Source organism: Delphinus delphis, chromosome 10 (genome assembly GCF_949987515.2).
Source record: "Delphinus delphis chromosome 10, mDelDel1.2, whole genome shotgun sequence".
NCBI lineage: Eukaryota > Metazoa > Chordata > Mammalia > Artiodactyla > Delphinidae > Delphinus > Delphinus delphis.
The window spans coordinates 97,331,531-97,357,272 of NC_082692.2; the positions used below are offsets into that span (position 1 = coordinate 97,331,531).

A 25,742-nucleotide genomic window follows, 5' to 3' on the forward strand; every position below is an offset into this window, starting at 1 on the left:
GGTGTGATAGACCCAGACCATCGAGGAGCTTTGGAGAGGGTGTCGGGGAATGGGGTCTTACAGAACTCAGGGCTGGGCCTCCGGGTAGCAACTCACCCTCCACCCCCACCCCAGCTTTCAAGACCCGTAATTTCCCTCTAATGGAAAAAGATTGCAGGGGTGTGAGGGGTGGTGCTTATGGTGGAAATACTGCAGGGAAGAGAATGGGAGGGGCCCTTGGGTCTCCTGTTCTTCAAGGGACATCCCCGATCTCAGATCTGTAGATGCACTACTGATTCTCTGGGTGATAAAATCATATCACTTCTTTCTGAGCCTCACTTTCCTCCGGTAGAAAGTGGGGACGATGACACGTTAGATAAAATACAAACACAATGCCTGGGGCATAGTTGTTATTTAAGGAATTCCCTGGTGTAGGCATTGAAGTTGGAGAGATTGAGGATTTGGGACAAACAGTGCAACTGTTATCCTATTCATTAAAGTATTTGCTGGTGGAACTGAAAAGTTTTAAGTGCTGATTCTGGCATCAAGACTGCAAGGTATCAATACTGTATCCCCTACTTACTAGGTGGGCACACCCTTCTCTTCTCTGAGCTGCCGTCTCCTCTTCTGTTAAGTGGGAATTGTAATAATACCTCCTCTGGAAGGTTGATCTTGGGAGTAAATGGACCTTTGGATGTGAAACTGGGTTTGGGTTTGGAAGCGGCTGGGCCTACAGCGCTTGATCTGGGGATCAGTTTTCCCTGAGAAGAGCTGAATTTTCGTGTGTGTGTGTGTGTGTGTGTGTGTGTGTGTGTGTGTGTGCACGCGCACGTGCAACCATCAACCTTTGAACCAACGTTGGCACTGTCTCCTGGTCTGGGCACATTCTCGTTCTTTGTTGATGTCCACCAGAGGTGTGCAAAGTTCAGACTCTTAGTGTGCCAGGGTCCCTTCTGCATCCCCCTGTCCCCAGTGGGGGATACCACCTACATCCTTTGTCCACATCTCCCATCAGCTCCCTCCGGTGAATCCCAGACCCCAAAGCTAAAAAAGCTTTCCCTAATCTGTGCCCTGACCTCCCAGACCCTGAAGCTCCACCTCTTCTTCATCCTCCTGAGGCCTCTTCCCCCAGAGTCTTGCCCTCTGGGATTGTCAGCTGTTCCTCGTGGAGGGTTAATGACTCATGGCAAGCTGAACTTGCCTCCCTCAAATGGTGACCGTTCAAAAGGTGTGACTCGGCGGAAGGAGAGAGACCACCCCTGAGCCATGCACCCTTGGGCAAAGTGCCTTTCCCTCCCAGGCCCTTGGCTTCCCTCTGAGTTCAAATCCACGGAGGGCGGGGACCCAGCTGTCCCACGGAAAAAGGCCTTGTGATGTGTACTGTGTCTGCATTTCCACGTGTGCATTTATTGTTATTGCTCAGTATAGTGTTGAAAAGGCAGACAAATCCCATTAATTACAAAGAGCACAAGCCAGAGATACAGAGAAATCAAGAGTGTACAATAAGAGCACAGTCACGTCCCAGCCCCGATTTCCCCAGAGCCCCCCAGAGCCCGGGTAGCTCGTGGAAGCTGGAGGCGGCACCATTTCCTCGCTACTCTGGTATAAAATATGTGCACGCGAGAGTTAGCAAAGTGTGGCGACTAACCCCTCCCCGCCCCGAGAGGAAAGGTGAGGAGAGCACCACAGGCGTTACAGAACAGACTTAGGGAGCCGAGAAGGGCAGTCCCAAAGCAGCCTTAAATATCTTGTTTTCGGTGGAGGGGGTGATGGCTGATGCCCAGGGCCTGGGATCCCCCTCCCCCCACTTGGATGAACAGGATCTTTACATCAAAATCAGGAGAGCTTGCTTTGGAACTTGGGAAAGACCTGGGGATTTTCTGCTGTTGTTTGATTTCAGCCTCGGCTCTGGAGGACCCAGACGCCTTCGGAGAAACGCGACCCATCTCCACCCCACCCGCCATCTTCTAATGGTGGGATCTCCGACCCTACGGAGAGAGTTTTGTGTGGGAGGCACGTCACAGCGTGCGTTTGACAGCCTGCTGTAAGTAGAGCCAGAACCACTAGGGGGAGTCATCAGGGTGGTGAGAAGGTCCAGGCAAGAGATTGCTGCATCCCAAAGGACGTATCACAACTGCTGAAAACTGTGAAAAATGAGCAAGAAGTGACCCTCTCCCCACCAAAATAGTTCAGGAAAGGGATATAGGAATAAACATTTCTCCATGAGGAGAATTGGTAACTGGGCTACACGTTCTGGTAGCTCCAGGTCTGGGAGAGACCCCTCTTTCTTGCCTGGACCAGGGCAGATGGCGGGTCCACCTCAGCACAGCCAAGGTGGGTGACTTTGGGTCCCACACTGAGATTGGGTGGGGGCTTGGTGGCCTCTCCTAACGACACCCTGGCTTAGGGGACAGGTGAGATGATGGGAGGACTATCTGGCTTCCCTCAAGATTCAGGATGTCCTTTTTATTTCTCCTTAGAGGGCTGTCTCTTTAGTGAGCTGGGGTGGACAGTGCTTACAATGGTGGGAAGATGTTTGCGCCTACAATGAAAGGGCCCAATATTTGGAGTGAGAGGAGGGCAGGAGGATGCAGGACTCGGCAAAATTTTAAGTTTACTTGGAAGAATCGATGTGAGAGAATAACCAGGAAATTTTGTAAAAAAAAAAAAAAAAGAAAAGAAAAAAGCGAAGGGTATTTATCCCACCACATAATGAAACACTATATAAAGTGACAATAATTAAAACTGTGTGGTTGGTGCCAGATGAGACACCCAGGTAAGGGAACAGAGGAGATATTCCAGAAATAGACCCAAGTCTCTCTGAGCTGTCAGGATGTGGTAAAGGGGGAATTTCAGCACAGTTGGGGAAGAGCGGCTGTTCAATAACTGGGATGTCCGGGCTGAGACAGGTCCAGGGTCCTTGTCCCAGTGCAGTCACTATCATTGGTCTGGTCTCAGAAGCAGGGGGCCCTCCTTCTTGTCCACTCTCTGCTCTGGTTGGGACAAGGGGGCAAGGGGCTACGGTGGGGGGCTGGTGGGAGTAACCCAGGCTGCTGCTGAGTGAGGGAAGGAAACTCTTCAGTTTCCTCCCTGTCCACCTCCAAAGGAGGTGACTCATTGAATGGGTCCCCGGTCTTCCGTCATCTGTTAGGCGGAGACAGATTGGTGAGCTTAGACCTTGGAACTGAATATGCTACCTTCTCCTGGAGCCCCTGTCCAGAGGGCAGACAAGAAGCTGAGGGGATGGTGCGGTCCAAAACCAGCAAAAAGTATACATTACAGAGTACATATTTACTATGTTCTGTTTTATGTTGGTTTTTGCCTTTTTTTTTTTTTAAGACCACAGACATTTCAGAACCATACTGCGGAGTAAGAAGAGTCAGCAATTGAAAGCATCACCATTGCATAGTATTAAATGAACAGAGATGGTGAGTTCTTTATTTACAGTTATTGTCTAGATAAAAAAATTCATAAAAACAGATGAATGGTCATAAATTATTTACCCCCTAATGGGGTGAACTGCCAAACGTACCCCATGCTGCTAGATATAGGACGCCGAGTGCAAGCTCTATGTACTACAGGGAGTTCTGACAAACCAATCATTTCCTGTGTGTGTGGATGTGTGTGTGCAAGTGTGAGGGCGAGTGTGTGTGTGTGTGTGTGTGTGTGTGAGCAACCATCATTCCTGACAAGAAAAGACCAACACTGACGTGGGGCATTCTCGGTAGCTTCCATGGCTCCCTCTCCCCTGGGCTGGGTCCCACTAGGGGAGACCCCTCCTGCTTCCCTTGCGTCCTGGCTCCGAATGAGCAGGGAGCGTGGTGTGCAAGCGGGGCTTTCCTGGTGTCATGGAATGAGGTCACGGACACAAGGTTGGAACAAAGCGGGAGATGGAGAACCTTGAAAAAGGAAACTACAAAAAACACCATGTTCCAAAGCTGCCCCAGGTTTTACAGGAGCGGGTCTTTCCTTTCTCTGAGGAGAACAGTGGGCGGTATTGGTCTTGGAATCCCATAAGCATATCTGAGGGTGGTCACCCCTCGGGGGATGCAGTTTCCTCTGCTGGGTACATTCAGAGATATTTCTTCACGACATTCAGGAGATGCTCTTGCGCAAAGAAGGTCCTCCTTCCAGGAAGGTGTTGCCAGGTGGGATGGGCTGACTTGGGGTCCTAAACCCTCGGGTTTCTCCACAGCCATCCAGATGCAGGCCCTCCCAGCTGACTATGGCTCTTTTCCCGAGTGGCTCTCATCTTGTTTGTGGAAGAATTCTCTGGGCCTGGAGAAGGGAAGGGCCCGGGTAGACACAGAGCAACTGTGGGAAGGGTCAGTGTGAAGAATGCATTTTGCAAGCGAGGCAGAAGCGTTTGGTTTTCCTTGAAGCATGGGACATCATCGATCATGGTATTCAAAATGTCTTTTGCACTGTACAAGTTTATGGAAAAAGATCGTATGCTGAAAAGTCTCAAAGCAAACTTTGTATTAAATACAAAAGTTCTTTTATGAAAAAAGCTGATACCCACAAAGTGCTTAGCAGTTAGGAGGCTGACATACAATTAAATAAGCTCTTATTAAGTGGGATTACTAGTGCTGTTATTGTCTCAGGGAAAAAATAACCACCTTTTCTCACCTGTGATACTGTAGGGTTTCAGAATGGCTTTCTGTCTGGGAAAGCAAGACTTGCTGTTCAAAGGCTACAGTATATATTGCGACTACAGGAAGACAATTTGGTTTAAAAAAATCACACTGAATACATCTCAATATACACGTCATAAGGTTCGTTCGGATCTAAATAGTGCAGAGAAAAAGGCTGTTCTTCTTCAAAAATAAAAATAAGAGCAGCAAGCCATAATGATCCTCATCCAATAGGCCAACAGCTCATCTGCTGCAGTTTATAAGGAAACAAGCCTCGAAATTACTAACTGAAAAAAAAAATCAACACAATAGCGTTTATAATATTGCAAAACTACCTCAGTCTCTGTACAGACAGCGCCAGAGAGAATCTCTATTTGAAATGCTCTTAGTAAACTCAAGTGAGTTTCATTGAGAGAAAAGTCTTCACCCAGTGCTTTGCCAACCCCGTCACCCGGGCTGGCCATCAGTGCTTTGAGCGCAGGAAGACTTCTCTCCTCCTCCCCCTTTGTCTACGGAGCACGCTGTGGGACCCCTCGGGATGGATACTCGCTAACATTTGGCTTCTGCCTGAGCCCCCCTTGGTAGTCACATAATTGAACGGAAGTAGCAGGCAAAAATCGGAGCATGGCTATTGTAAAACATCAAGGATGCAATCCAGGGAGGTGTCTATCAGGCTGAGCTGTCTTTATAGCATCTCAGCCACCAGTGTTCTTAAACCGTACAAATAGCCGAAGACGTTATCTACAGGTTTGTAAACAAATTACATTCTTCTTTTAGGACATAAATAAGTTAAAATAGAGCAATTTAAGCAGAAACAAGGCAACATGCCGGCAAAGAAACTTTATATATCCATGTGTGTATATATATATATATATATATATATATATATATATACACATATAGACACATATATATCTACCTATCTATATGGACGTATACAGTCTTGGGGAAGTATACGTTGATATAGATACAAAGAAATGGATATAACCTTGTGAGTGTCTGAAGTTCTTCGGTTCCATTGGTGCAAATTTACTAGGCGAGTTAAGCTCTGCAATTTCAAAAAGTTGTTAAATTAACCTATACAACTGAGACCATGCTGCGCAAGCATTTCAAAAACTCACAGACCAGTGGATTGGATAAATAGTCTCAGAAAAGAGTCTGTCTGCAGTTCCCGCCTAAGAAAACAAACAAACAAACAAAAAAAAACCCCTCCCCAACCCCCCAAAAACCAAACAAGGGGAGGACCGGAAGTGTACAGTACATTCATGCAGGGGACATGGCGCCGGGCGGGTGCATGGCTGGTCCATGTCGGGTGGGAGCCAGGAAGGGCTAGTTCTGGGAAAAACCGCTCACTCCCTTAAGCCCCCGGAGGAGATCCCGCCCTCGCCTCGAAGTGAAAAAGAGTTCAAACAGCATCGCAGCCAGAAAAAGGGTCTGTTGGGTGGAAACGGTTTTCTCGCCAGTATTTGGTTTCCTGCTGTGGCTCGCTGCTGCTTGGGTGAGTCGGGTGCCTGGACGGGTGGGTGCCCGGGAGGTGGGTGGTGGCGGGGTCCTCAGCTAAAGCGACGTCTCCAGGCTGTGGATGGGGCTCCCTGGACTTGAAGAGGTAGCTGATTTGCTTGTGTCGGTCGTCAGGTTGATCCCGCTGTCGATGGCGCTGTTGTTCTTGTTGAGCGAGGACGGCGGGCTCGAGTTCTGCTTGAGCGCGGCATCTTCTTCCAGGTCGGTGTCGTCGATGAGGGGAATGTGGGGCTGTGAATCTTCGACCCGGAATTCAGGATGAGCCATGAAATTATGGATGGAGGTTCGAGACTCAGGCTTTTCTAGACCTTCATAGAGAGAGCTACGGAACGCCTTCACGACGCGGATCTGCAAGGGAAGCACGGGGGTGAGGAGCGCTGCCCCCAGGGGGGCCGGCGGCCAAGCTCTGGGGGGCTCGGAGGAGGGGCGGGTGGGGGAGAGGGGGTTTGGGCACAGCAGGTGGCTGGAATCCACAGTCGCTGGGTGTCATGAGCACGGAGAGGAGAGGGAAGAACGGAAGCGGGGATTTAGGTTGTGTTCATCCGTGAGGTTTTTAAGATTGCTTGGGTTTGGGTAAAGACTACAGTATTAGGACAGGAGGAAGGAAGCCCCATCATAACGATGATGGGAAACTGTGGTTAGAGGAAGCTTAGTCCACTCCAGCGGGCACCCAGACCTAGTGAGAGACTGAGCCTTGTTAACTTTAAAGCAGAGGTTCGACCATGCAGAAGGGGTGCGAGACCAGGTGGGAATAAAGGAGGAAGGAGGAGAGGCTATTTATTTGTAAAAAATTAATCTTAGAAAAACCACACGCGGTTAAGAAACCACACGACATGGAACAGACAACGTGTCACAAACAGAAAAGGAACAGAAAGGAGAGACAGTTGGATGAGCCGGGATGAGAAGGGACACACGAGGGCCAAACAGAGAAGGGCAACATCAAACCGAAGCAGCACAGCAAACCGAAGCCAACTCGGGGCTTTCTGGGGTGCAGAGCAGAGGCAGCCAGAAAGCACGACGGAGGCAGCGGCTGATGACGTTCAGGGGCACGAGCATGCTACGGGGCGGGGTGGGGGGCGGGAGCCACACGGCACACACAGACGACACACGGCTACACTTGGAAGCCTGGACAATGTGAATGGAGGTCGTTTGTACCCAACGTTTCTTCCCTTCATGCATTTGGGAGGTAAACACTCGAGTATAGACTCAAAGCCCTGGCCACTCATTGGAGTTGGCTTTGGGGTCCCTTATTTCCTGGGGATTTTTCCTCCTTTCTTTATTTGTGCTTTGAAAACACAATACCAAAAAACGAGGCCAAAATCAGAGGGCCAAATCCAGGCCCTGGGTAGGATTCTAAGAGGCTGTGGAACTGAGCCACAAAACGGCAAGTTCTTTCATTTTCTGTGTCTCAGTTGGAAGCTGGGTTCCCTGAAGAATGGAAGGAGGCTGGACGCTGAGTCGTCCAGGCCAGTGGGCAGAGCACTGGATCCAGAGTCGGGAAGACCCGAGTCTGCGTCCGGGCTCTGCCACTTCGGGTGCCTTGACTGCGGGCGAGCCACACCACCGGCCTGGCCGTCCCCTGTCCCGCCTCACAGGGTGCACAGGAACCGGATCCTCACTTTGAAGAGAGGCATCCCTTCTCTGGACTCCTGGGAGGGGGAGCCAAGCCTACCATGTCAAGGGGCTGATGGGACTCGGGACAAAGGCGCCTCCTCCTCTCTTCCCAGCCCCAACTCAGAGCGGAGCCAGTGGTGGGGAAAGCAAGGCGGTATCCATGCTTCCAAGGAGCAGAGCCTCAGCTGAGGCGGCCGGGGTGCTGAGGCCGTCCGTCTTGGCCTTCCCTCCCCCCACATCACAGGCCTGTAGGGGGACAGAGGACCGGACAGGGCAGTTGTGGGGAGGCCCTCGTGGTCCCAGGATTTGCGGAGCTAAACCCAGAGGTAGCTCGTTGGTGGGGCTCAGGGGGGAAAGCCCTGTCCGTGGGAGTGAATTTTCACAGTGACTGTGGCTGACGGTTTTAAGTGTCACAGCTCAGGGTTTGCTTGACTGTTTCAGAGAGCAGTCTTTCTAAAGCACATCCTAAGCTCCTCTGCCTTTTAGTTTAGAGAACACAGAGAAGAATTTAAGTTTGTCAATAAGCCTTCTTGGTCTTGTGTAAGACCCCACAGTTTTGATTTTTTTTTTTTAAAGTTTTTCTCCTTTGCTGTCAGCCATCACTTACTAGTTCTGGCTTTCCCTTGTCTTCTCAAAAGCATCTCTGTCCCCTCTCCTTCTTATGTGCTATGAGCGGGGGACTCCAGGGAAACCTGCCTGGTGGAATCCTGCTTTCAGTAAGAGGCATCGGGTGCCAAGAGAGAGCCAGCCAGACGCCATGCATTAGTGCTGGTCGTCCGTGATGGCCATCTGGCTGCTCTGAGGTCTCTTTCTCCCTGGATTCCCTATTTGTGGCTCTGTAGAGATTATTCAGTATTCTGATATCCTGATAACTGGGCCACTACTCCCTTGACTAAGTGAAAACAACAACAAAAAAGATGTTGCAGGCCTCAGTTTTCTTAACTGTAAAATGGGAATAATAATGATCATTGTAGCTGCTCAGCCCAGAGCCTGGCTGAACTGCAATAAGATGCCAGCCGGGAGCGCCTGGTGGAGGAGGAGGGATGGTGGCAGGACCCTGTCGTGTGACTGACAACGCGGAGGGGATGACACACAATGAGATGTAGGCCCCTCCCCCTCCCCCTGGAATGGAGACAACAGAAAGAATGAACTGCTCTGGACAAGACTGTGGGGACAAGACTTTTCGGGACACCCCGCCACGGCCGTCTCAAGTCTCCACTTCGGATCTCTCGCGGCTGAAATGGAAAAAAGTATGGGAAGAAAAAAAAGCTCTCCCATCTCCCCTCCCTGCCTGCCCTGGTGATGGGCCTTGCTGGCATGAGCTGCACTGGGGCGTGGGGTGAGGGGGAAGAGAGGAAGGGCCTCGGTCTGTGGGCTTTCAGACGTTTTGGTTCCATCAGCACAAAGCGGGTGGGGAGCCCCATGCCCGTTGTCGATGGCTCTGAGCAAATGCATGGGCCCCGGTCTGGGGCGGGTTCGACATACTCGAATGTTTACCCGGCTTCAAGGAAGCCAAGAGTCTGGGATTGATTCACATTCATTTCAGGCTCAAGGTTAAAGACTCACAACCTCTTTTAATTTCACTCTCTCTTGCTGAACTCTGTGTCCAGGGTTCTCTAGCCCTCTAGGGAAACAAACACATGGAATATTCAGACAGCGGAGAGGTCTGGGCTCCCCCCCAGAAGCAAGCCATTTTCTCGCCAACCCAAGGTTGCACTAAGTTAGTTACCAGAATGCTAATGAGAGGTCCAGCTTCCTTTCCTTCCCTTCTTCACTTCTCCCCCTAAGAGATGCAAACTCCTTGCCCTAGCAGTCCTCAGAACCGGGAATCTGAAGGGGGAGTGGGATGGGGGATGCCCTATCTAGCAGGGTACGGCGTCCAGAAAGTGGCTGGTCTGGGGTTAGGAGTCTGATGCTCTGGGCCTGGTTGGTTTGAAGGAACAGGACCTTCACTCATGAACGTGGAGCATGCTATGAACTTGCTAAATACAGAGGTAGCTTGAGATGGGTTAGGAATTTGTGGCAATAAGAGAGAGGAGCGCTGTAGCTTGGCCTTGGATCTAAGAGCTAAATGCTAATTCTGTTCTGATCACCGATGGGAAAATGCCTCTCTTCTCAGTCCCTGCCAGGCTGGTGGAAACTCAAGCAGAGAAAGAGCTTCCCTGGCCTTCTAGACCCCAGAGGATTGGCTCCTCCTTTTCACCGGATGAGGCTGTGGGCGTGGGTACTGGTTCCACAGTGGAAATTCAACCTCTGTGGGCTCTAGGTCTGTGGGCTTATCTGGGAAGTGGTGTGGGTGGTGAGAAAAATGAGGGACTTTGGAGTCAGAGCTCTTGTCACTTACATACTGTGTGATCTTGGCCACGTCAGTTCACTTCTCTGAGCCTGAGTGAAGGATGTGCTGAACTGCTTTGGAAAATTTTGGGTGAGGCTAGAGTATAAGGCATTAGGGGTGTGCCATTAAGTTTCTGGGAGAAAAAAAGAAACTCGCTTTTGAGTAAGTGAGAAGAGGAAAGCAAGGCAGTGGACCAGAGTTTCCTCCTGATCATTCCAATGCCAGTCTGACCAGACAGACTGTCCTGTCACCGCATGGTATGTGTCTGCCTGGGGCCCTCCGCCTCACAGTGGTGCTGAGGGAGGGATGTGTGATGTGCTGGGGGGTTCCTCACCCCAGGTCATGAGTCAGAAGTCAGCCAGGCACACGCCACCCTGCCCCAGGACTTGGTGGTCACTTCTGATAGCCCAAAGGACGGTGGTTTGACTCCTTCCAGGGCACAGAGAGCCCAGGTGTTTTCAACTCAACAGGCACCCTACTCTACTGGAGAATCCTGGGAAGAAGATCCTGCTCGGAGGAGGCAGGGGGTGGGGGGAGCCCTTCTCTTACTTCCTGGCCCCCTGCTTCACACCCTGTGGGAAGAAAGCCTTTTGGCTTCTGTAGGGACCCTGCCTGGTATCTAGAGGGCTCTCAGAGTCCTTGGAGACCAGAGGAGGTGACATCGCTATAGAAACTATTCAAGCAAAGGAGGAACTAGGGCATATTTCCCATCGTGACTGTGTTGACCAAAATGTGTCTGTTGAAACCACAGAGGTTGTGATCAATTTTGGAACCAGTACCCTTGAGCAAGGGGATGGTCAGGCGTTTTTTGAGACCCCATGCCCAAGAAAGGGTCCCAGAAGGGACCCAGAATTACAGGCTGGATTCTACAATTGCAGGTAGGAATGCAAGATTCCTAAGGCGGCGTGATGCCTGAGGGAGAGGCAAGACGGCACTTGGGTGAGGGAGTCATGCTTGATCAGCCCCTTTGGGTCCTCTGAGAAAATGACGGGTCATGGGCAAGGCCTATAGCATCCTTCTCAAAGGCTGTTCCATAGTTGGGTCACCATGGGATAAAGGGATTAATCTGGGCTAGAAGGAGATTGGCTTAGAGATAGGAAGCAAAGGGCAGGCAGAAATGGGCATTTCTCTGAAGGAAACGTGTTGAGAACCAATTGTCACAGGACTGGCCTTATTGAATGGTTTTCTAAAGGGCAGAAGAAAAGGTTCAAGATGACTGCGCTCTTTCTTCGAGACTGGAAGAGCTAAGATGCGGGGCCTAACCCAGGGAGAGGCTGCAGGTACCCAGGAGTGTCGTGAGCCCCGTGTTGGCCAGGGTGAGGCACCACGCTTCCAGAAAGAGGCCGAACCGGGGAGGACGAAGACCTGGGCCTGGACCCGGAGGCCACCTTCTGGCAGTCAGACCGGCCGGAGGCATGCAGGAGGCAATGGGAGGGCAGTGGGAACCCCGAGAGGAAGAGATCCTTTCCCCAGGTGGCTCTCCAGCCCTGAGCACTTTTGGTCTCTGCACCTCACGACAGGAGGCAGCGCTGACCAAGGCTGGAGCTTGGCTGGCGCAGGAGTAGGGCAGCTGGGCGCGGGCCTCCCACCGAGGCGAGGGCGCTCTGTATGGAGCGGGAAAGGGTGGGAGCGAAGTGTCTCCTGCTCTGAGAAAGCCTGGCAGTGACTTGCCGGCGACAGTGCCTCATGGGAACGCGACTCAGACACCGTCTGCTCAAACGTGGCCTCACTTCACCTGGGCTCGTCTGGCCTCCCCATCGCTGTGTTTTCGTGCTGATGAACGAGCACAGGGGCTTTCCCCCGTTTCTGCATCCTCCCTGTCATTTTGTGTACTTGGCGGGACTGCACCCACGGAAAGGCCGTGGGACGTGAGCACACGCCACCGACAGCACCGTGCGGCTCGCGCCTCTTGTCCAAGGGCTCAGATGGCATCATTCTCACCCAGCACATGGTCCTCTCCTGCCCGGTGGCAGAGGTGTGTGTTTTGGATGTTCTGTGCTTGGGAGGGTGGGGGGTAGTGGCACCTTATAAAGTATCAAGAGACGAGGCCTGGAGTCTCATCAGAGAAGCCCAAGGGCTGGCTGAGTGAACAGCAACGTGAGAGGACCAGACTGCAGCTCCCTTGTGGTTTAGGAGGGGCTGACTAGAGACAGGGAAGGGAGGCAGGTGGCAAATAGAAACTCCTCGTGCCCTCTGGGGCCTGGAGCCATGGGGGGTTCATAAAGATCTAGACAAGGCCAGAGTTGAGAAACTTGTGTCAGACGCCCTGGTGTGAGGAGATGAGCTCGAGGGAGGGAGGTGATGGAGGGGGTCGGAGTCCCAGGTGTCCCTCCAATGAGGAAGGAGGAAGCCACAGGTTAGACTGGGTCCCTCGGGCCTGCTGTCAGCCAGCCAAGATGAGACCCCCCACTGTGCTCTACCTGAGGTCAAGTGGAATGGGTCAGGAGCCTTGTCCCTTCCAGGAAGGGCTCAGGCCTTCGCTGTGCTCCAAGCCCCGCTGCAGGGAGAAGTGTGTGTAAGGTAGCTGGTGCTCGCAGGTGTACAAGGAGAGAGGGCAGAAGGGGCTGAACTACTGGTAGCGGGCCTCCAGGCTGTGATCTCCTTGGGGACCTGGGTCCCCTGACCAACTGTGACCTCTGATCTATAGTGACCCCTCTGGGTTGGACCTCACTGTGGCTGACTGTGACCCCTGAGAGCCTTTCCTCCCTTGACCCACAGTAACCCTTGGCCTGACTTCGACTGCAGGACTGCGATCTCCTGGCCAGCTCTGACCCTGGCCCTCACAAGCCAGGCTTTTCCTGACCGGGTATGACCCTACACTGACTGGTGTGCTCCACGCCCCCCAGCTGACTGCTCCCCTCTGGCCACCGTGACCCTGTGGGGGACTGTGACATACGATCACTGAAACCTCCCTGACCAACGGTGATCCTTTGACTGACCCAGACTTTTTGACTACTTGTGACCCTCAGGACCCCATGACTGCCTGGTCATAACCCCTGACCCTGACCCCAGCCGACCCTGACCCCCTAAGGGACTGCCACCCCGTGCCTGGCTGTGGTCTGCTGACCGCCTGGGACCCTCCTCAATGGCCGGGGCCCCTCAGCCCCCTGGGCCTAATCACGACCTCCTGCCCCCCGAGTCCCTGGCGCCCCGGCCCCTGCCCTCCTGGCCGCCCGGCGCTGGCGGCGGTGGCACCCGAGGCGGTAAGGATTCACACTCACGCCCGGCTGCAGCAGGAGGAAGGCTGGTCGGAGAGGAAAGAGCATTGGACAACGACACGCGACTAGGGCTAGAGAGATTGGCTACGTCCTGGCTCTGGCTGGTGACGGAGGATTGTCTCCGCAGGGCTCCCTGAAAGGAGGCCCCGCTCTTGAAAGTATTGACTACTTCAATCTGCAACGGAGGAGAGAACGAGACAAGTTGCGAAAAGAATGGACACGACAGCTACATGACTGACAGGCGCCAGGCCACGAGGACAGCCGCAGCCACGGCAAGACAGCACGCCACTTAAACCAAAACGACAATACCAGGCACGCGCCAAGGCTCTGAGAGACGTCTGCTCAGCTCGGGCGCCTGGGGTCCCCAGGGCCCGGTTGAGGGGGGAGCCACAGGGGCCCGGCCTTGGTCCTGCTCTAGTGACTCAGGGGCCAATGGTCTGGGCGGGGGCCCGCGGGTGGGGCGTTAAACATGGTGTTTGGAGGCAGAGGGGGTGCTCAGCCCTCGGGACCAGGCGTGGAGCCAGAGTGGTGTGCTGGGAGCTCTGGGGTGGACAGACCCTGGCCCAGACCCCAGCTCTATCACTTACGAGCTAGACGGCCTTGGGCAAGTCACTGCCCAGCGGCAGCTTCTTGTCCTTCAGAAGGGGCAATGCCACCTACCTGGCAGGGTTAGCTGCGAGGGGCAAAGCACTGGCCCACTTAGTGGTCCGTGAGAGTCAGGCTAGATAGGACTCGTGCTCACTCAAGAAACTACAGTCCCGGCGTCCTCCTCAAAGGCTTTGTGGCCAGGCTGGTGACAGCACCAGGGCTGTGTGTGTGCTGAGAGCTGCCGGGCCCGCCTGGGAAGTGCGGGATGGGGGCTACCCGGAGGTCTAGTCCCGGAGCACAGACTGCTGTCTGTCAGGAGGCTCTGGGTGTGCAGCCTGCTCCCCCGACCCAGTGCCCAGAAAGGGCTGTCTCCTGAACCTCGGTTACCCCTAAAACTAGGTGCGGGGCATACCGACCTCTCAGGGGGCGGGGAAGGCCAATGAGATGATGTTTGGGACAGTCCCTGTAGGGTGTGAGGCAGCCCAGGTGACCTGTTTTTGTGCTAGGTGGAAATGCAGCGGTAGGCCACGTAGGACTGCAGGACCGCAGACCCGAGCTGGGGGGCCCTGACGCACTTCCCAGAGCGTGACGGGGGCAGGGTGACCATGAACGTCCCAGCACGGCTGTTCCAGGCCGGCTGGGCAGGAGACTGAGCCTCTCTCGGTTTCCTGGTCCCTCTGTTCCTCATCCTACAGGGCTGTGAAAGCACCCCGAGAACTGCAGCCCTGACTCAGGGAGAGGGGCCGTGTGGGAACACGGGGGCTGCATGTTCGTGGCGTGTGTCAGGTGGTGGCCACGCAGTCCCGTTCTGAGGCAGAGACCTGCTTCTGGCCGGACACACATCCCGCACGTGTGCTCTACATGTGTGTCCTTGGGGTGCGTGTGCGTGCATGTGGTGTGTGTGTGGAAAACCAACCTTTGGTCCCCAGAACTGACTCAATGCCCCAGTGGGGGCTAGGAGAGCGTCTGAAGCCCCCCGTGGAGGAAGATGTACGTGCAGAAGCAGGCCTGACCACGTGGCCGGGAGAATCTGGGGCCCACCCCGGCCTGAAGCTGCCATCCTGGCCTCACGTGGATCAGTCTCCAGCTTCACCTGACCCTCCTGGCGGCCCCCCAGCAACCCTGACAGGAGCCCCTCACTCACCTCGGCCCTCAGGGTCACCCCTCCTCCACCTTAGGGGCACCCCCTGCCCCCCGCCCCAGAGCCCACAGTGGGTGTGACCCCAGTCCGACCCCAGCCAGGTGGACAGGGAGGTAGGACCTTCCCGAGGAGGCCGCTCTTCAGCGGCAACGCAGAGTGTGTGTGTGGGGAACATGGGTGCACAGGAGGCTGGTGAGATGGTGAGAGCGGGTCTGGACCCACCCTCATCCCCGCATCCCCATCGCCACCCACCCCGCCGGGCACGGGCCCGGCCCCAGGAGCCGCCTGTACCTGGGTCTGGATCCGGTTCAGGCCTCGGAACCACAAGATCTGGCCCCGCCGCAGCTCTCGCTCGGCGTGGTCTATCTCCTCCACGTCCTCGTTCAGCTCCTCCTCCGGGATCTCCTCCTTCTGCGTGAGCCTGCCCGCCTCCTTGAGGAACTTGAGCCGGCTGGTCGGGATGGTGGCGATGACCTGCGAGGGGCCAGCAGAGGGCTGTCAGCGGAGGGCTCGGCCTCCCTTCCTCCCTCTTGCTCTTCTTACCCACTGACCTAGTTACGTTCGACTCACTCCTTAACTCGTCGCACCTCCTCCTCAAGTCAACTTTAGATTTCTTTTTAATTTGCTTCTTAATTCACTCACTCATCCAGAGGCAGGTGGAAATCGTGGGAAATCTGGGGAGTTGGACACGTGGGACTTTGGATACCCCAGACCTTACAAGTCCTGTGACTTTGGGCAAGTCATTTAACCTCTGTGAGCTCCGGCCTTCCCATCTGGAAAGCTGGGACCGGTTCTCAGAGTTGGAGATGCTTAGACACTTAGACCAGTGTCTAAGTCACTGGTCCTCAGGTCTCTGGCTTATTCTTCCTGAGGTCACCGGGTCCTGGGGTGCCCAACCCTGGGCAACAGGAGCTCAGAGCTTGCGTGCCTTGGGGGCAGTCAATCCTGGGACTCTTGGAATGGCTGCCCTCCCGGAAAGGGAAGGCAAGACGGGAGGGGGATATGCCTTTGTTGTTACTCTTCCTCCAAAGGGCTTGTCCGTGGGGCTGAGGCCTGAGCGGCAGGCCCTGTGGGGCAGCTGAGGTGGCAGAGGTCAGAGGCCCCTGACATCTCCTCTAGGGACTGACAGGGGCTGCCCTGCACACTCTCAGGGGTTCCCCGGGGGTTTAAGGTGGGCCTTGCCCGCTGGCATCTTCCTTAGGTGTCAGGAACCTGCTCATCCAGACGCCGAGGGCTCCCTGAGGGATTGTCCAGTGGGACGAAGATGCCCAGGCCCTGAGGGTGCCCAGGGAATGGCGTTGTTAAGTCAAACCTAGTTTATCAACTCTCCAAAGAAGCTCCAAAGTTTAAAGAAGATTGTTCTGAAGGAAACTAAATTTTATTCTTTACCTTCTAGTTAATTTCTCTCACTGGAATTTCCCACTCTAGCCTGGGAGCAGCTTGAAGGCAAGACCAACGTCTTAGGCCTGTTGGGGCACCCACTGCCTGGATCCAGCTCCGGGTACCATGGCCTGGTCAGGCGTCTTTGAGCTGCAAGCTGTGAGTTCCATGATGGTGCGTGTGCGTGTGTGTGTGCATGTGCCTGGTGGGAGAACGTTCTGGGGTCATGGCTAGAAGGGCCCCTAGAGAGGATCCAGCCCCGGGTTCCCCGAAGCTGGGGAGGGCCACAGATGGCTGCAGACACAGCACTGCGATGCAACAGGGTTTGCCCCTCTTACGCTCCCTCCGCGCTCTCTGAAGGAGCCTCTGCTTGGTGTCACAGCAGCTACTAATGCTCTTTACCACAAGCCGGCTTCGAGCTCTGAGCCTGGGCTGGCCATGGCCTCTAGTCAGAGTTTAAAAACATTGCGCTTGTTACAGTTTTTTGGTTAGCTTCTGTTTATGACAAGTGATACTGACTTTCCAATCATATCTGTAATATAAATTACCTTTTGAAATAAATTTCAGTTCGAAAAACAGATGTGACTAAAAGAAAGTACCAAGTAAATAACAGGATGAGCGGGGTGTAGAGACAGAAGAAAAATCACGGTGGCGATACCCAAGTGACCAGCATTCGAGACCTGGGCCAACCCCACGGCTCCGGTCTCCAGAGACGGGGAGGCCATTGCCCGGAGCCACACAGCTGATCCGTGGAGGAGCCATGACCCACTCCTGGGGCTCCTGGATTCCCCGTCCAGTGTTCTTTCCCTTCCCCTGCCGAGAGGCCCCTCCTGCAGCTCCCCCAGCACTCACCTGGCCCCAGACAAGCTCTCCTAACCCGATGAATATGCACCACAACCACTGGTCCAGCTGCAGCGGAGAGCAACTGAACGGCTTCCCGCCAAACTGCACAATCACTATCTGGAGGCCACAGGGAGCAGAGAGAGAGAGAGACAGAGGGACAGGCCGTCAGGGGCCAGCTCGAGGTCTGGGCTCTCAGGGCACTGCCGAGGGGCTCCGGCGGCCTGCTGCCCTCTGCCCACCCCGGCCCGGTCAGGGTGGGGGCCCGGTACCTGGATGGCGAAGGTGCCCAGCACGATGGTGCAGAAGATGGGGTTCCGGAAGATGCCGTCGAAGACGTTGCGCTCGCCGTGGATCTTGCGGGCGTTGATCTCGTTGAAGAGCTGCATCATGACGAAGGTGTTGAAGATGATGGTGTAGTGCTCGGAGGGCGGCGAGTGCAGGGGCGCGTTCCTCCCGCTGTCGATCTGGAACATCTTCTCGCCTGCCAAGCCGAGAGGGCGGGAGCCGGGCTGAGGGACGGAGCTGGGGAGACGCCTGGCCCTGCGTGGGGGCCTCTTCTGAACAGCCGGGTGGGTCACCCAGATGCGGGAGGTGCTCTCTGGACACTGGGGGGCAGGTGGGCCTGAACTGTGGGGTGTAAGTGAAGGGGTAACAAGACCCTTTCTCCTCTAGGGGAGAAAGGCCTTGGGTGGACTTTCTTCCACTTTTTCTGCAGAAATCTGATAAAGGTGGGAGGCCAGCTGTGCTACAAGGCAACAGGGCTTATAAAAAGCAACCCCTGGTTGGCAAACTCATCCGGACTGGGAGGATGTAGAGTGACCTCGGAATACCTGGCGGGAGACCATGGCTTTGGGTCCCCCCGAAAGTCTTGCTGCTTGTAACTGAGCACGTCCTTGCTGAGACCTCTGGAAGCGCAAGGGGCTGTTACAGGAGAGACCAGTTCCTGCATGGAGGCTGGAGCTTCCAGGCCAGGCTGGCTCTGGACTCACCCAGGTGGCCTAACTCTCTGTCACAGGAGCTGCCACATGGCAGTGTGTGGGGGACACAGCCCCGGGCTGCTGTGTGGACACCCACCCATGGCATGCCTGATGCCGTCCTGCGTCCTTTTGCAAAGCTGCATGAGCTGGTGCTGGGAGGGCTTGTGGGGTTTTCTGAGTGTGAGGATCTAGCTGAGTCCAGGACTGCCCAGAGCAGGCGCTCAAGTGGGGAAGCCAGCGAGTAGAGCAGGAGCCCACCACGCCCCCCTCTCCCCCCAGCCTGACAGCTTTCTCCGCGTCTCTACTAATTCTGCATTCCCTGAACATCCTCCAAGGCTTTTCATGATCATCTTTGCAACCGTCCTGCCAACACAACGGCAGGGAACTGCACTCTGAGGAATGGGATCGTGCCCCATCGCCATCTGTACTCTGGACTTGAGGGCAAGGGCTCGTTGGCATTGAAAACCCAGCTCAGAGAGGCTCTGGGGACTCCAAGCTGGCCCCAACTTGCCATGTGGCTGTGGGCCAGCTCCTGCCCGCCTCTGGGCCTGTCCAGGTGCCAGGGGTGGGCTTCACCCGGATCATCTCTGAAGCACCCTGGAAGCCAGGCCAGTCTTAGAACCAGCTAGGGTGCCACCTCAGACCGGCTGTGTGACCTCGGGCAAGTCACCTCCCCTCTCTGTGCTTGGTGCCCTCAGTGTCATGGGGGTTGGTGGTAGAGGGTCCTAAATAAACGTGTTGTGGAAACAGCTGGCGGGTAGGCAGGCATGCGGCTCTTTTCTGAGGATGGCGTGGTGAGGATCCTTCTGAGTGTGGGAGCAATGAGAGAAGGGGCTGGCCACTCCCCCTAGAGCTTCAGGCTTCTGCAGGGCTGGCGTGAGGCACCACCTGGCACTGTGTACACAGTGTCTGCAGCTGTCATCCGTGGAAAAATCCCTGGCTTTGGAGTCAGCCAGACCTGGGGCAGGGCCAGTCTCTACCCGAGATTTGCTGTGTGACCCTGAGCAACTAACTTCACCTCCCTAGGCCTCCATCACCTCACCAGCAAACAGGCAGGCAGCTGTGAGTCCAGAGCACGGGGTCTGGGCCATGGTGTCCCCGGTGGGCAGGGTGGGGGACTCACCAACAAAGAGCAGGGTGAAGATGAGGGTTAGCTGGTAGACGGCGTGGCCCAGGATGTTCTTCATCATGGTCCGCGAGATGAGGGGCTTGTTGCGGCCGTATGGCTTCCTCAGAAGCAGGGTCTCCGTGGGTGGCTCGGTGGCCAGCGCCAGCGAGGCGAACGTGTCCATGATGAGGTTCACCCAGAGCATCTGCACGGCCTTCAGAGGGGAGTCCTGGGGATAGCGAGTGGAGAGGGGGCTGTCACGGGGCGGCCGGCCCGCCTGCTGGCCCGAAGTGCCCGGGGTGGGGCTCCTTCCTGAGGTGTCAGCAGCTTCCCACCGGAGCCTTGAGGCCGGCTCTCCCCGTGGGTCTTCCTCGGCTGGCCCACCCCCTGGGTTCCAGAGCAGACGTGGAGCAGGTTTGCTAGGCCTTCCCTGGGGAACAGCCCAGACCCGCCCACTTCAGACCTGTCTTCTCCCACAAGGAGAAAATTGAGCCCCAGGCCCGATGGCCACCAGTTCCACAGCCCAGCCCCCGTAAATACAGCCACATCCCCGCCATCTTCCCTCCTCCGCCTCTCCAGCCCCCGTCTGGACGAGCCCCTCTTCCAGGCTAAGGTCACGACCCTCCCACAACCACCTCCCGCCCAGACCCCACCTCCTCTGCTTCCCGCTGCCTCTTTCCCCTCGACCACCAATGGCTCGGGCCTCTCCTATCCCACAAACAATGCCTGGGACCCTGTCCCTTTTTTACTACCACCCAATTTCTCTTTACCCCTTATGTTTACTTTAAGCAATTATTATGTGTGTCTGTGACGCCAAAAATAATGTATTTTCCTGGTAGAAAATTTGGGCAAGTAAGGAACAGAAGAAGCTAAAACTCATCAACATTCACCATTTACGGGTTCCCACCGTGCACATTCTGGTGTGGATCCCCACACTTCTCTCTGGCTGAGACAGGGATCGCATATTCATACTGTCTGCGCACAGTCGTACCATGTGGTCTACACTGCCCGAGCACCTCCTCCAGGAAGCCTGCAGATCCTATATACCCAGCAGCCTGGACTGAGCTGGCTCCTGAGGCCCCTCCGCCTACGCCTTACACACTCACTCACCTCCTAGATATTTATCACCGCCCCTCGTCCAGGCCACCTCTCCCACCTCTGCCCGGGCTCAGTCACACTCCCCACTCCCCTCAGCTTCCTCCTGCCCATCAGCCTTCTCTATGCACCGTGGGGTCAGGGCCCCCATCTCCCCACCAAGGCCTTCACAACCCTGCCACCAACTCAATCCAAGACCTCAGGCAAACTGACGGCCCCCTTGGCACCTCAGTTTCCTCATCTGGCACTAGCTGGTCTCCAAGAAGCCTGGTGTGAGCAGCTGTACCATGGGAGTGTCCCTCAAGCCACCACTAGAGGGAGCCTCTTGTCCACAGAGCAGGAGACAAGGCCCTTATGAGCAGAAGGGACCCCCGCCTCCACCCCGCCCTAGGCACCGCCCAGGGCTTTCACTCTCAGGGCTGGGGTGTTGGGTGCTGCCACGTGCACCCTCAAGGGCTCAGAGCACAACAGAGGGGACAGCATTCCCAGGGGCACACAGCTCTTCAGGGCAGTGCTGGCCTCTGGCCCTCTGTTGTGCTCTTACGGGCAGGACCTTGCCTGCCCACCTGGTTCTGGGAGGGGCCAGGCCTCGGAACACCTGCCCTCTCCTGGTCAGGCCCCGTTGGGGTGAGGCAGGAGGCTGCGCGAGCAATGGCAGGTGCCTGGCAGGCCCATCCTCTGAGGCTCGGTTTCTGCCTCTGTGAAATGGGGATCACCACAGTTCCCGCCTCGTGAGGCGGCTGAGGAAGCAGTGAGGCTGCAGGTGCTGGGGCCTGCCTGTCGGCTCCACGAGGCCCAGGAACCCAGGCACAGAGGCCTTTCCCAACGCACTCCACGCCGGAGCTGAGGCTCCCAGGGCCCTGCCAGCTCCGCGACCCCAGCTGGCTGCCTGTCCTGCCTCGGCCTCTCTCTGGCCCTTTATGCGGGCAGGGGTCCTGCCTTCCCTTGAGGGTCACCTCTCCTGCCTCTTGGAGCAATGGCCAGGCCTGTGCCTGGGTCAGGCAGATGTGGAGGTGGGCCTGGCATCTCCACTTGCTGGGTGACCTTGGGCAAATCCCGCCACCTCTCTGAGCCTCATTTCCTGCACCCTGAGGGGCTGGCGCCTACGTGGGTGGGTCTGTGATGCAGCTCCTGGCCCTCAGCGTGCAGGTGTGACGATCTGGGACACCCCATGTGGGTGTCCGCCCTCCCCAGGCTTCGGCCCGCGCCAGCCTGCCTGCCCCTGGTGGACCCACCTGTGTGATGCAGGCGCCCGTGAAGGCCACGATCACGGCCACCACGTTGACCGTCAGCTGGAACTGCAGGAATTTGGAGATGCTGTCGTAGACATTGCGGCCCCACATCACCGCCTTGACGATGCTGCTGAAGTTGTCGTCCGTTAGGATGATGTCCGAGGCCTCCTTGGCCACATCCGTGCCTGCGATGCCCTGTGGGGATGGGGACAGGAGCCTGGGTGGGGCGACCGGAGAGGCGAGCAGCACTAGCGACACTGTCCTCACCCCTACACCAGCCCCCGCACACACCCGCCCTCCCCCACACCGCCAGGCCACATGAGGCATGCACGTGCGTGCACACCACAGCCCTGCTCCTCACAGACCCAGCCCTGAGGCCAACGGTCTGCCTTCAGGAAGGGGGGCCCCTCCCCTCCCTCCCCTCCCTCCCTCCCCCAGACCCATCGCTACAGCAAGCCCCCTCTACCCTTCCAGGGAGACCCGGAGGCCAGGCCGAGCCTCGAGAGTGCTGGGAGCATCAGGTGGACGGAGGGTGGGTGGAGTGTGCACTGGGGGTGCTGCGCTCCCTGCAGGAGGCTGTGTGGTCCACGCTCCCCTAACCCCCTGCCTGCGGGCTCCTGCCGGATGCTGCCCCGGGCCCCCGCGAGCTCCTACCATGGCGAAGCCCACATCGGCCTTCTTGAGCGCGGGCCCATCGTTGGTGCCATCCCCCGTCACGGCCACCACCTGCCGCTGCTCCGTGTGTGTGCTGTCGATGATGCCTGTGTGTGGGGTGAGCATGTACTGAGGGCCCTGGGACTCCCAGCGGGGCGGGGACAGCCTCCTCTCTGGCCCCTGCCCTGCCACCCCCTCCCGTCGAGCTTCTTCCCAGCACCTGAAGGGGACGTGGCGCCCCTGAGTCCGGGGCCGGCTGCGGCCCTCTGTGGTCCGGGCCTGTCGCCTCTCCAGCATCCTCTTTGCTTTCTGCAGCCTGTGGCCACAGCGGCAGCCACCCTGGCCGGACGCACCTCCCCTCTGCCTATACCCCAGGAGCCCCTCTGCCCTCCTGGGGCACCAGGGTTTGGCCGGGGGGCCTACTATCTGCTCCCTCAGCACCTTCTGCCTGGGGGTGGGGCGGGCGGTGTCAGTCACACCCAAGGAGGCCTGGGCTCTGCCGTTTGCCAATGCCTGCTCTCCAGACGTTCATCCTCAGTAAAATCTTCAGCAAATAACAGAGCGAAAGATGACACACGGCCCCTGTCACTGCTCTGGGACCAGTAGAAAAGGATGCGTGACAGAAGTCGTCACTGGGTGTGTGTGGAGTTTGCGGGGCCCCAAGCAGAGACATCCATGGCAGGACAGAAACTCGGGTGTCAACCTTGATACATCCCTGTCCCATTCCGCACATCAGATGCATCACTGCGTCTGCGGGTCCTGCAGCCCCGAAGCCCCACTGGGATCCTTATCCTCCTCTCTGCCACCCCACATGCAGCGCCTCCACTCCCCCTCTCCCTAACACCAGGCTCCCCTCCAATCTTTTTTTTTTTTTTTTTTTTGCGGTATGCAGGCCTCTCACTGCTGTGGCCTCTCCCGTTGCGGAGCACAGGCTCCGGACGCGCAGGCTCAGCGGCCATGGCTCACGGGGCCCAGCCGCTCCGTGGCATGTGGGATCTTCCTGGACCAGGGCATGAACCCGTGTCCCCTGCATCGGCAGGCGGACTCTCAACCACTGCGCCAGCAGGGAAGCCCTCCCCTCCAATCTTCATAGCAGCCCCAGGGCCTTTCTCTCTGACACCTGAGTCTGAACCCAGCTCCCAGCACCAGCTGAGAGTCATACTCTCACTGCCCTCAGCCTCAGGATGACGCCGAGTTCTCGGCTCCACCCGCTTGGTCCTCCGTGGTCACACCCTGCCCATTCTCTAATCTCTTCCCTCCCCCAGCCACCCCCAGCCTGTGCTTCTGCCACGGGAACGGCTCTCCGTCCCATGCAGCGGGCCACCTGCCCGTCTTTGCACAGGCTGTTCCCTGGGCCAGCCGTCCCGTCACCCAGTCACCCGGTCTCAGCCCGGATACTGCTTTCCCTGGGAAGCCTTTGTGACACCCTGAGGACCCCCGCCCACCCTAATCAGGTCACTTTTGCTCCCACACGTGTGTCCTGCAATTGGCAAACCGCAGCAGCCTCTGGAAGGAGGGAATGAGTTCCCTGACCTGGGGCACTGTATCCCCAGACCCTGTCTCCCCGCAGCTCCCTGCAAGGGTCAAAGCTCCACCCTCTTCAAGGTCTGGCTTCAGGACGTGTGCACCGGAAGTCCTCCTGGCCGCTCCCCCATGCTGTTCTGCTGCCCCGGATTATCCAATCTCTGTGCACTTGGCATTTGAGGCCTTCACCCCGCCGGTTCCCTGGGCCCTCCTGGGTGCTGCTCCGAGGCAAGGAGGGGGCCAGTTTTCCCCTGTGGCTCCCCAGGCTGGCCCAGCTCTCCTACGGCTTCCGATAGAGCGGGGAGCTGCAAGAGCTCCTTCCCCCAGACCTCTTTCCTCCACCACCAGTGCTGACACGCTCCGCAGTGCATGGTCCCCAGGGACCTCCCTGTGGCTGACTCCTATGGTTCCTGTCCTATCTCTGGACCTCTCAGCAGCCATTCACACCGTGGACCACGCCTCCCCCCTCAGCAGGCCTCCTTCCTCGGCCTGCTTGTCCCTGGACCCCTCTGGCTGCCTCTTCTTGGTGACAGACCCGCTGACAGGTCTCAGCCTCTGCGCACCGCTCAGGTGGGAGGTTCCTGGGTCCAGCAGCTCCTCTGCTTACCTCCACTCGTCACACCCCACCTATGTCTTCATCGGGGGCCAGCTCTCTCTCCTGAGCCCTGACTCCATGGACATCTCCACTTGGATGTCAGAGGGCCTCCAGCTCTGCCTCCTAAAGCAAGTGCATCAGTTTCCCCTCAAATTGGTCCCTTGTGCGACTCCTGACACCTAGCTGCCCCCTTGTAAACTGTGCAGCAGGCTCTCAAGCACGTATAGACTGAGCAATCCTGGACTCCCCTCTCCCCCATCCCTCCAGCCCATCTGAACAATCGCCGGGCCCAGGCCCCTCCTGCCCACAAAGAGTTCTCAGACCCGTCCCCTTCCAGTGCACCTGCACTGTCACCACCCCTGCCCAGGTGTCACCGCTCACAGCTGGACAGTCCTGGTGGGCCCTCTGCTTCCAGGCCACTCGCCACACAGCGGCAGGGAGGGCGCTTTCCCCTTCAAGGCCGTCCCTCGGCTCCCCACCTGGGCTGACTGTGCAGGTCGCTGCTTGGCGTTCAAGGCCCTGTGTGATCTGAGGCCGGCACCCCGTTCTCTGGCCACCTCCTCTTGTCTCTCTCCCTCTCTCTCTCTCTCTCTCTCTCTCTCTCTCTCTCTCTCTCTCTCTCTCTCTCTCTCTCTCTCTCTCTCTCTCTCTCGGCTCCAGCCCAGCCAACTGAACTTCTTTCAAAGTCCTTGACAGTGCCTGGAAATCTCTGCCTCTGGGCTTTCATAGCTCCCTGTCCCGCCTGAAACACAGGCCCTTCCCCCTGGCCTCCCACCCCACCTTCCACGGCCTGCAATATGACACCCTCCCCAGCTCGAGTTAGAGGCCGGCAGAGGGCCCAGATCACCCTTCTCTCCCACCAGTGCAGCCTTTAGCTCTACGTAGGGAAACCACCTATTCAATGTCTGCTGGATAAACTGGACCACAAATTCCAAAACGGGAGGACCACGTCGGCCAAGACCTGGGCCTGGCACATACTAGATCCTCAGGAAACATTTATCAAGAGAATGAGTGAATGAATGAATGCATGATTGAACAGGAACTGGGGATGGGTTGGGGGTGGTCTCCTGCTTGGGTATCTGTGGTTCTGGGGCTTTGTGTTTCTGTTCCAAGGCCAGATCTGCCTTCCTTAATGTCTTTGGGCAGCACCTTTAGGAGAGGAATCCCAGATGCCCTAGGGATGACCTCAGCCAGAAACCTTCCCCCTATGGCCATTTTACAGATGGAAAAATTGAGCCCTGGTGCTGGGCAATTGCCCAAAGCCACAGAGCAGGGCAGGGGCAGAGTCTGGATTTAAACCCAGG

At 56.6% G+C, this 25,742-nt stretch overlaps 1 protein-coding gene across 3 annotated transcripts in view; it reads right to left on the minus strand.

Annotated features, from left to right (window-relative positions):
* Positions 1 to 3,390: 3,390 nt before the first annotated feature.
* ATP2B2 (ATPase plasma membrane Ca2+ transporting 2) overlaps positions 3,391 to 25,742 on the minus strand; it is a 346,709-nt gene continuing 324,357 nt past the window's right edge. For all 3 annotated transcript variants that reach the window (XM_060023054.1, XM_060023055.1, XM_060023053.1), the window contains 7 exons: positions 22,320 to 22,426; positions 21,669 to 21,860; positions 19,354 to 19,567; positions 17,523 to 17,734; positions 17,263 to 17,370; positions 15,322 to 15,504; positions 3,391 to 6,482 (listed from right to left, as the gene is read on the minus strand). In XM_060023054.1, the coding sequence (XP_059879037.1) occupies positions 6,171 to 6,482; positions 15,322 to 15,504; positions 17,263 to 17,370; positions 17,523 to 17,734; positions 19,354 to 19,567; positions 21,669 to 21,860; positions 22,320 to 22,426 (1,328 nt within the window). In that variant the 3' untranslated portion in view covers positions 3,391 to 6,170. The remainder of the gene's footprint in view (positions 6,483 to 15,321; positions 15,505 to 17,262; positions 17,371 to 17,522; positions 17,735 to 19,353; positions 19,568 to 21,668; positions 21,861 to 22,319; positions 22,427 to 25,742) is intronic.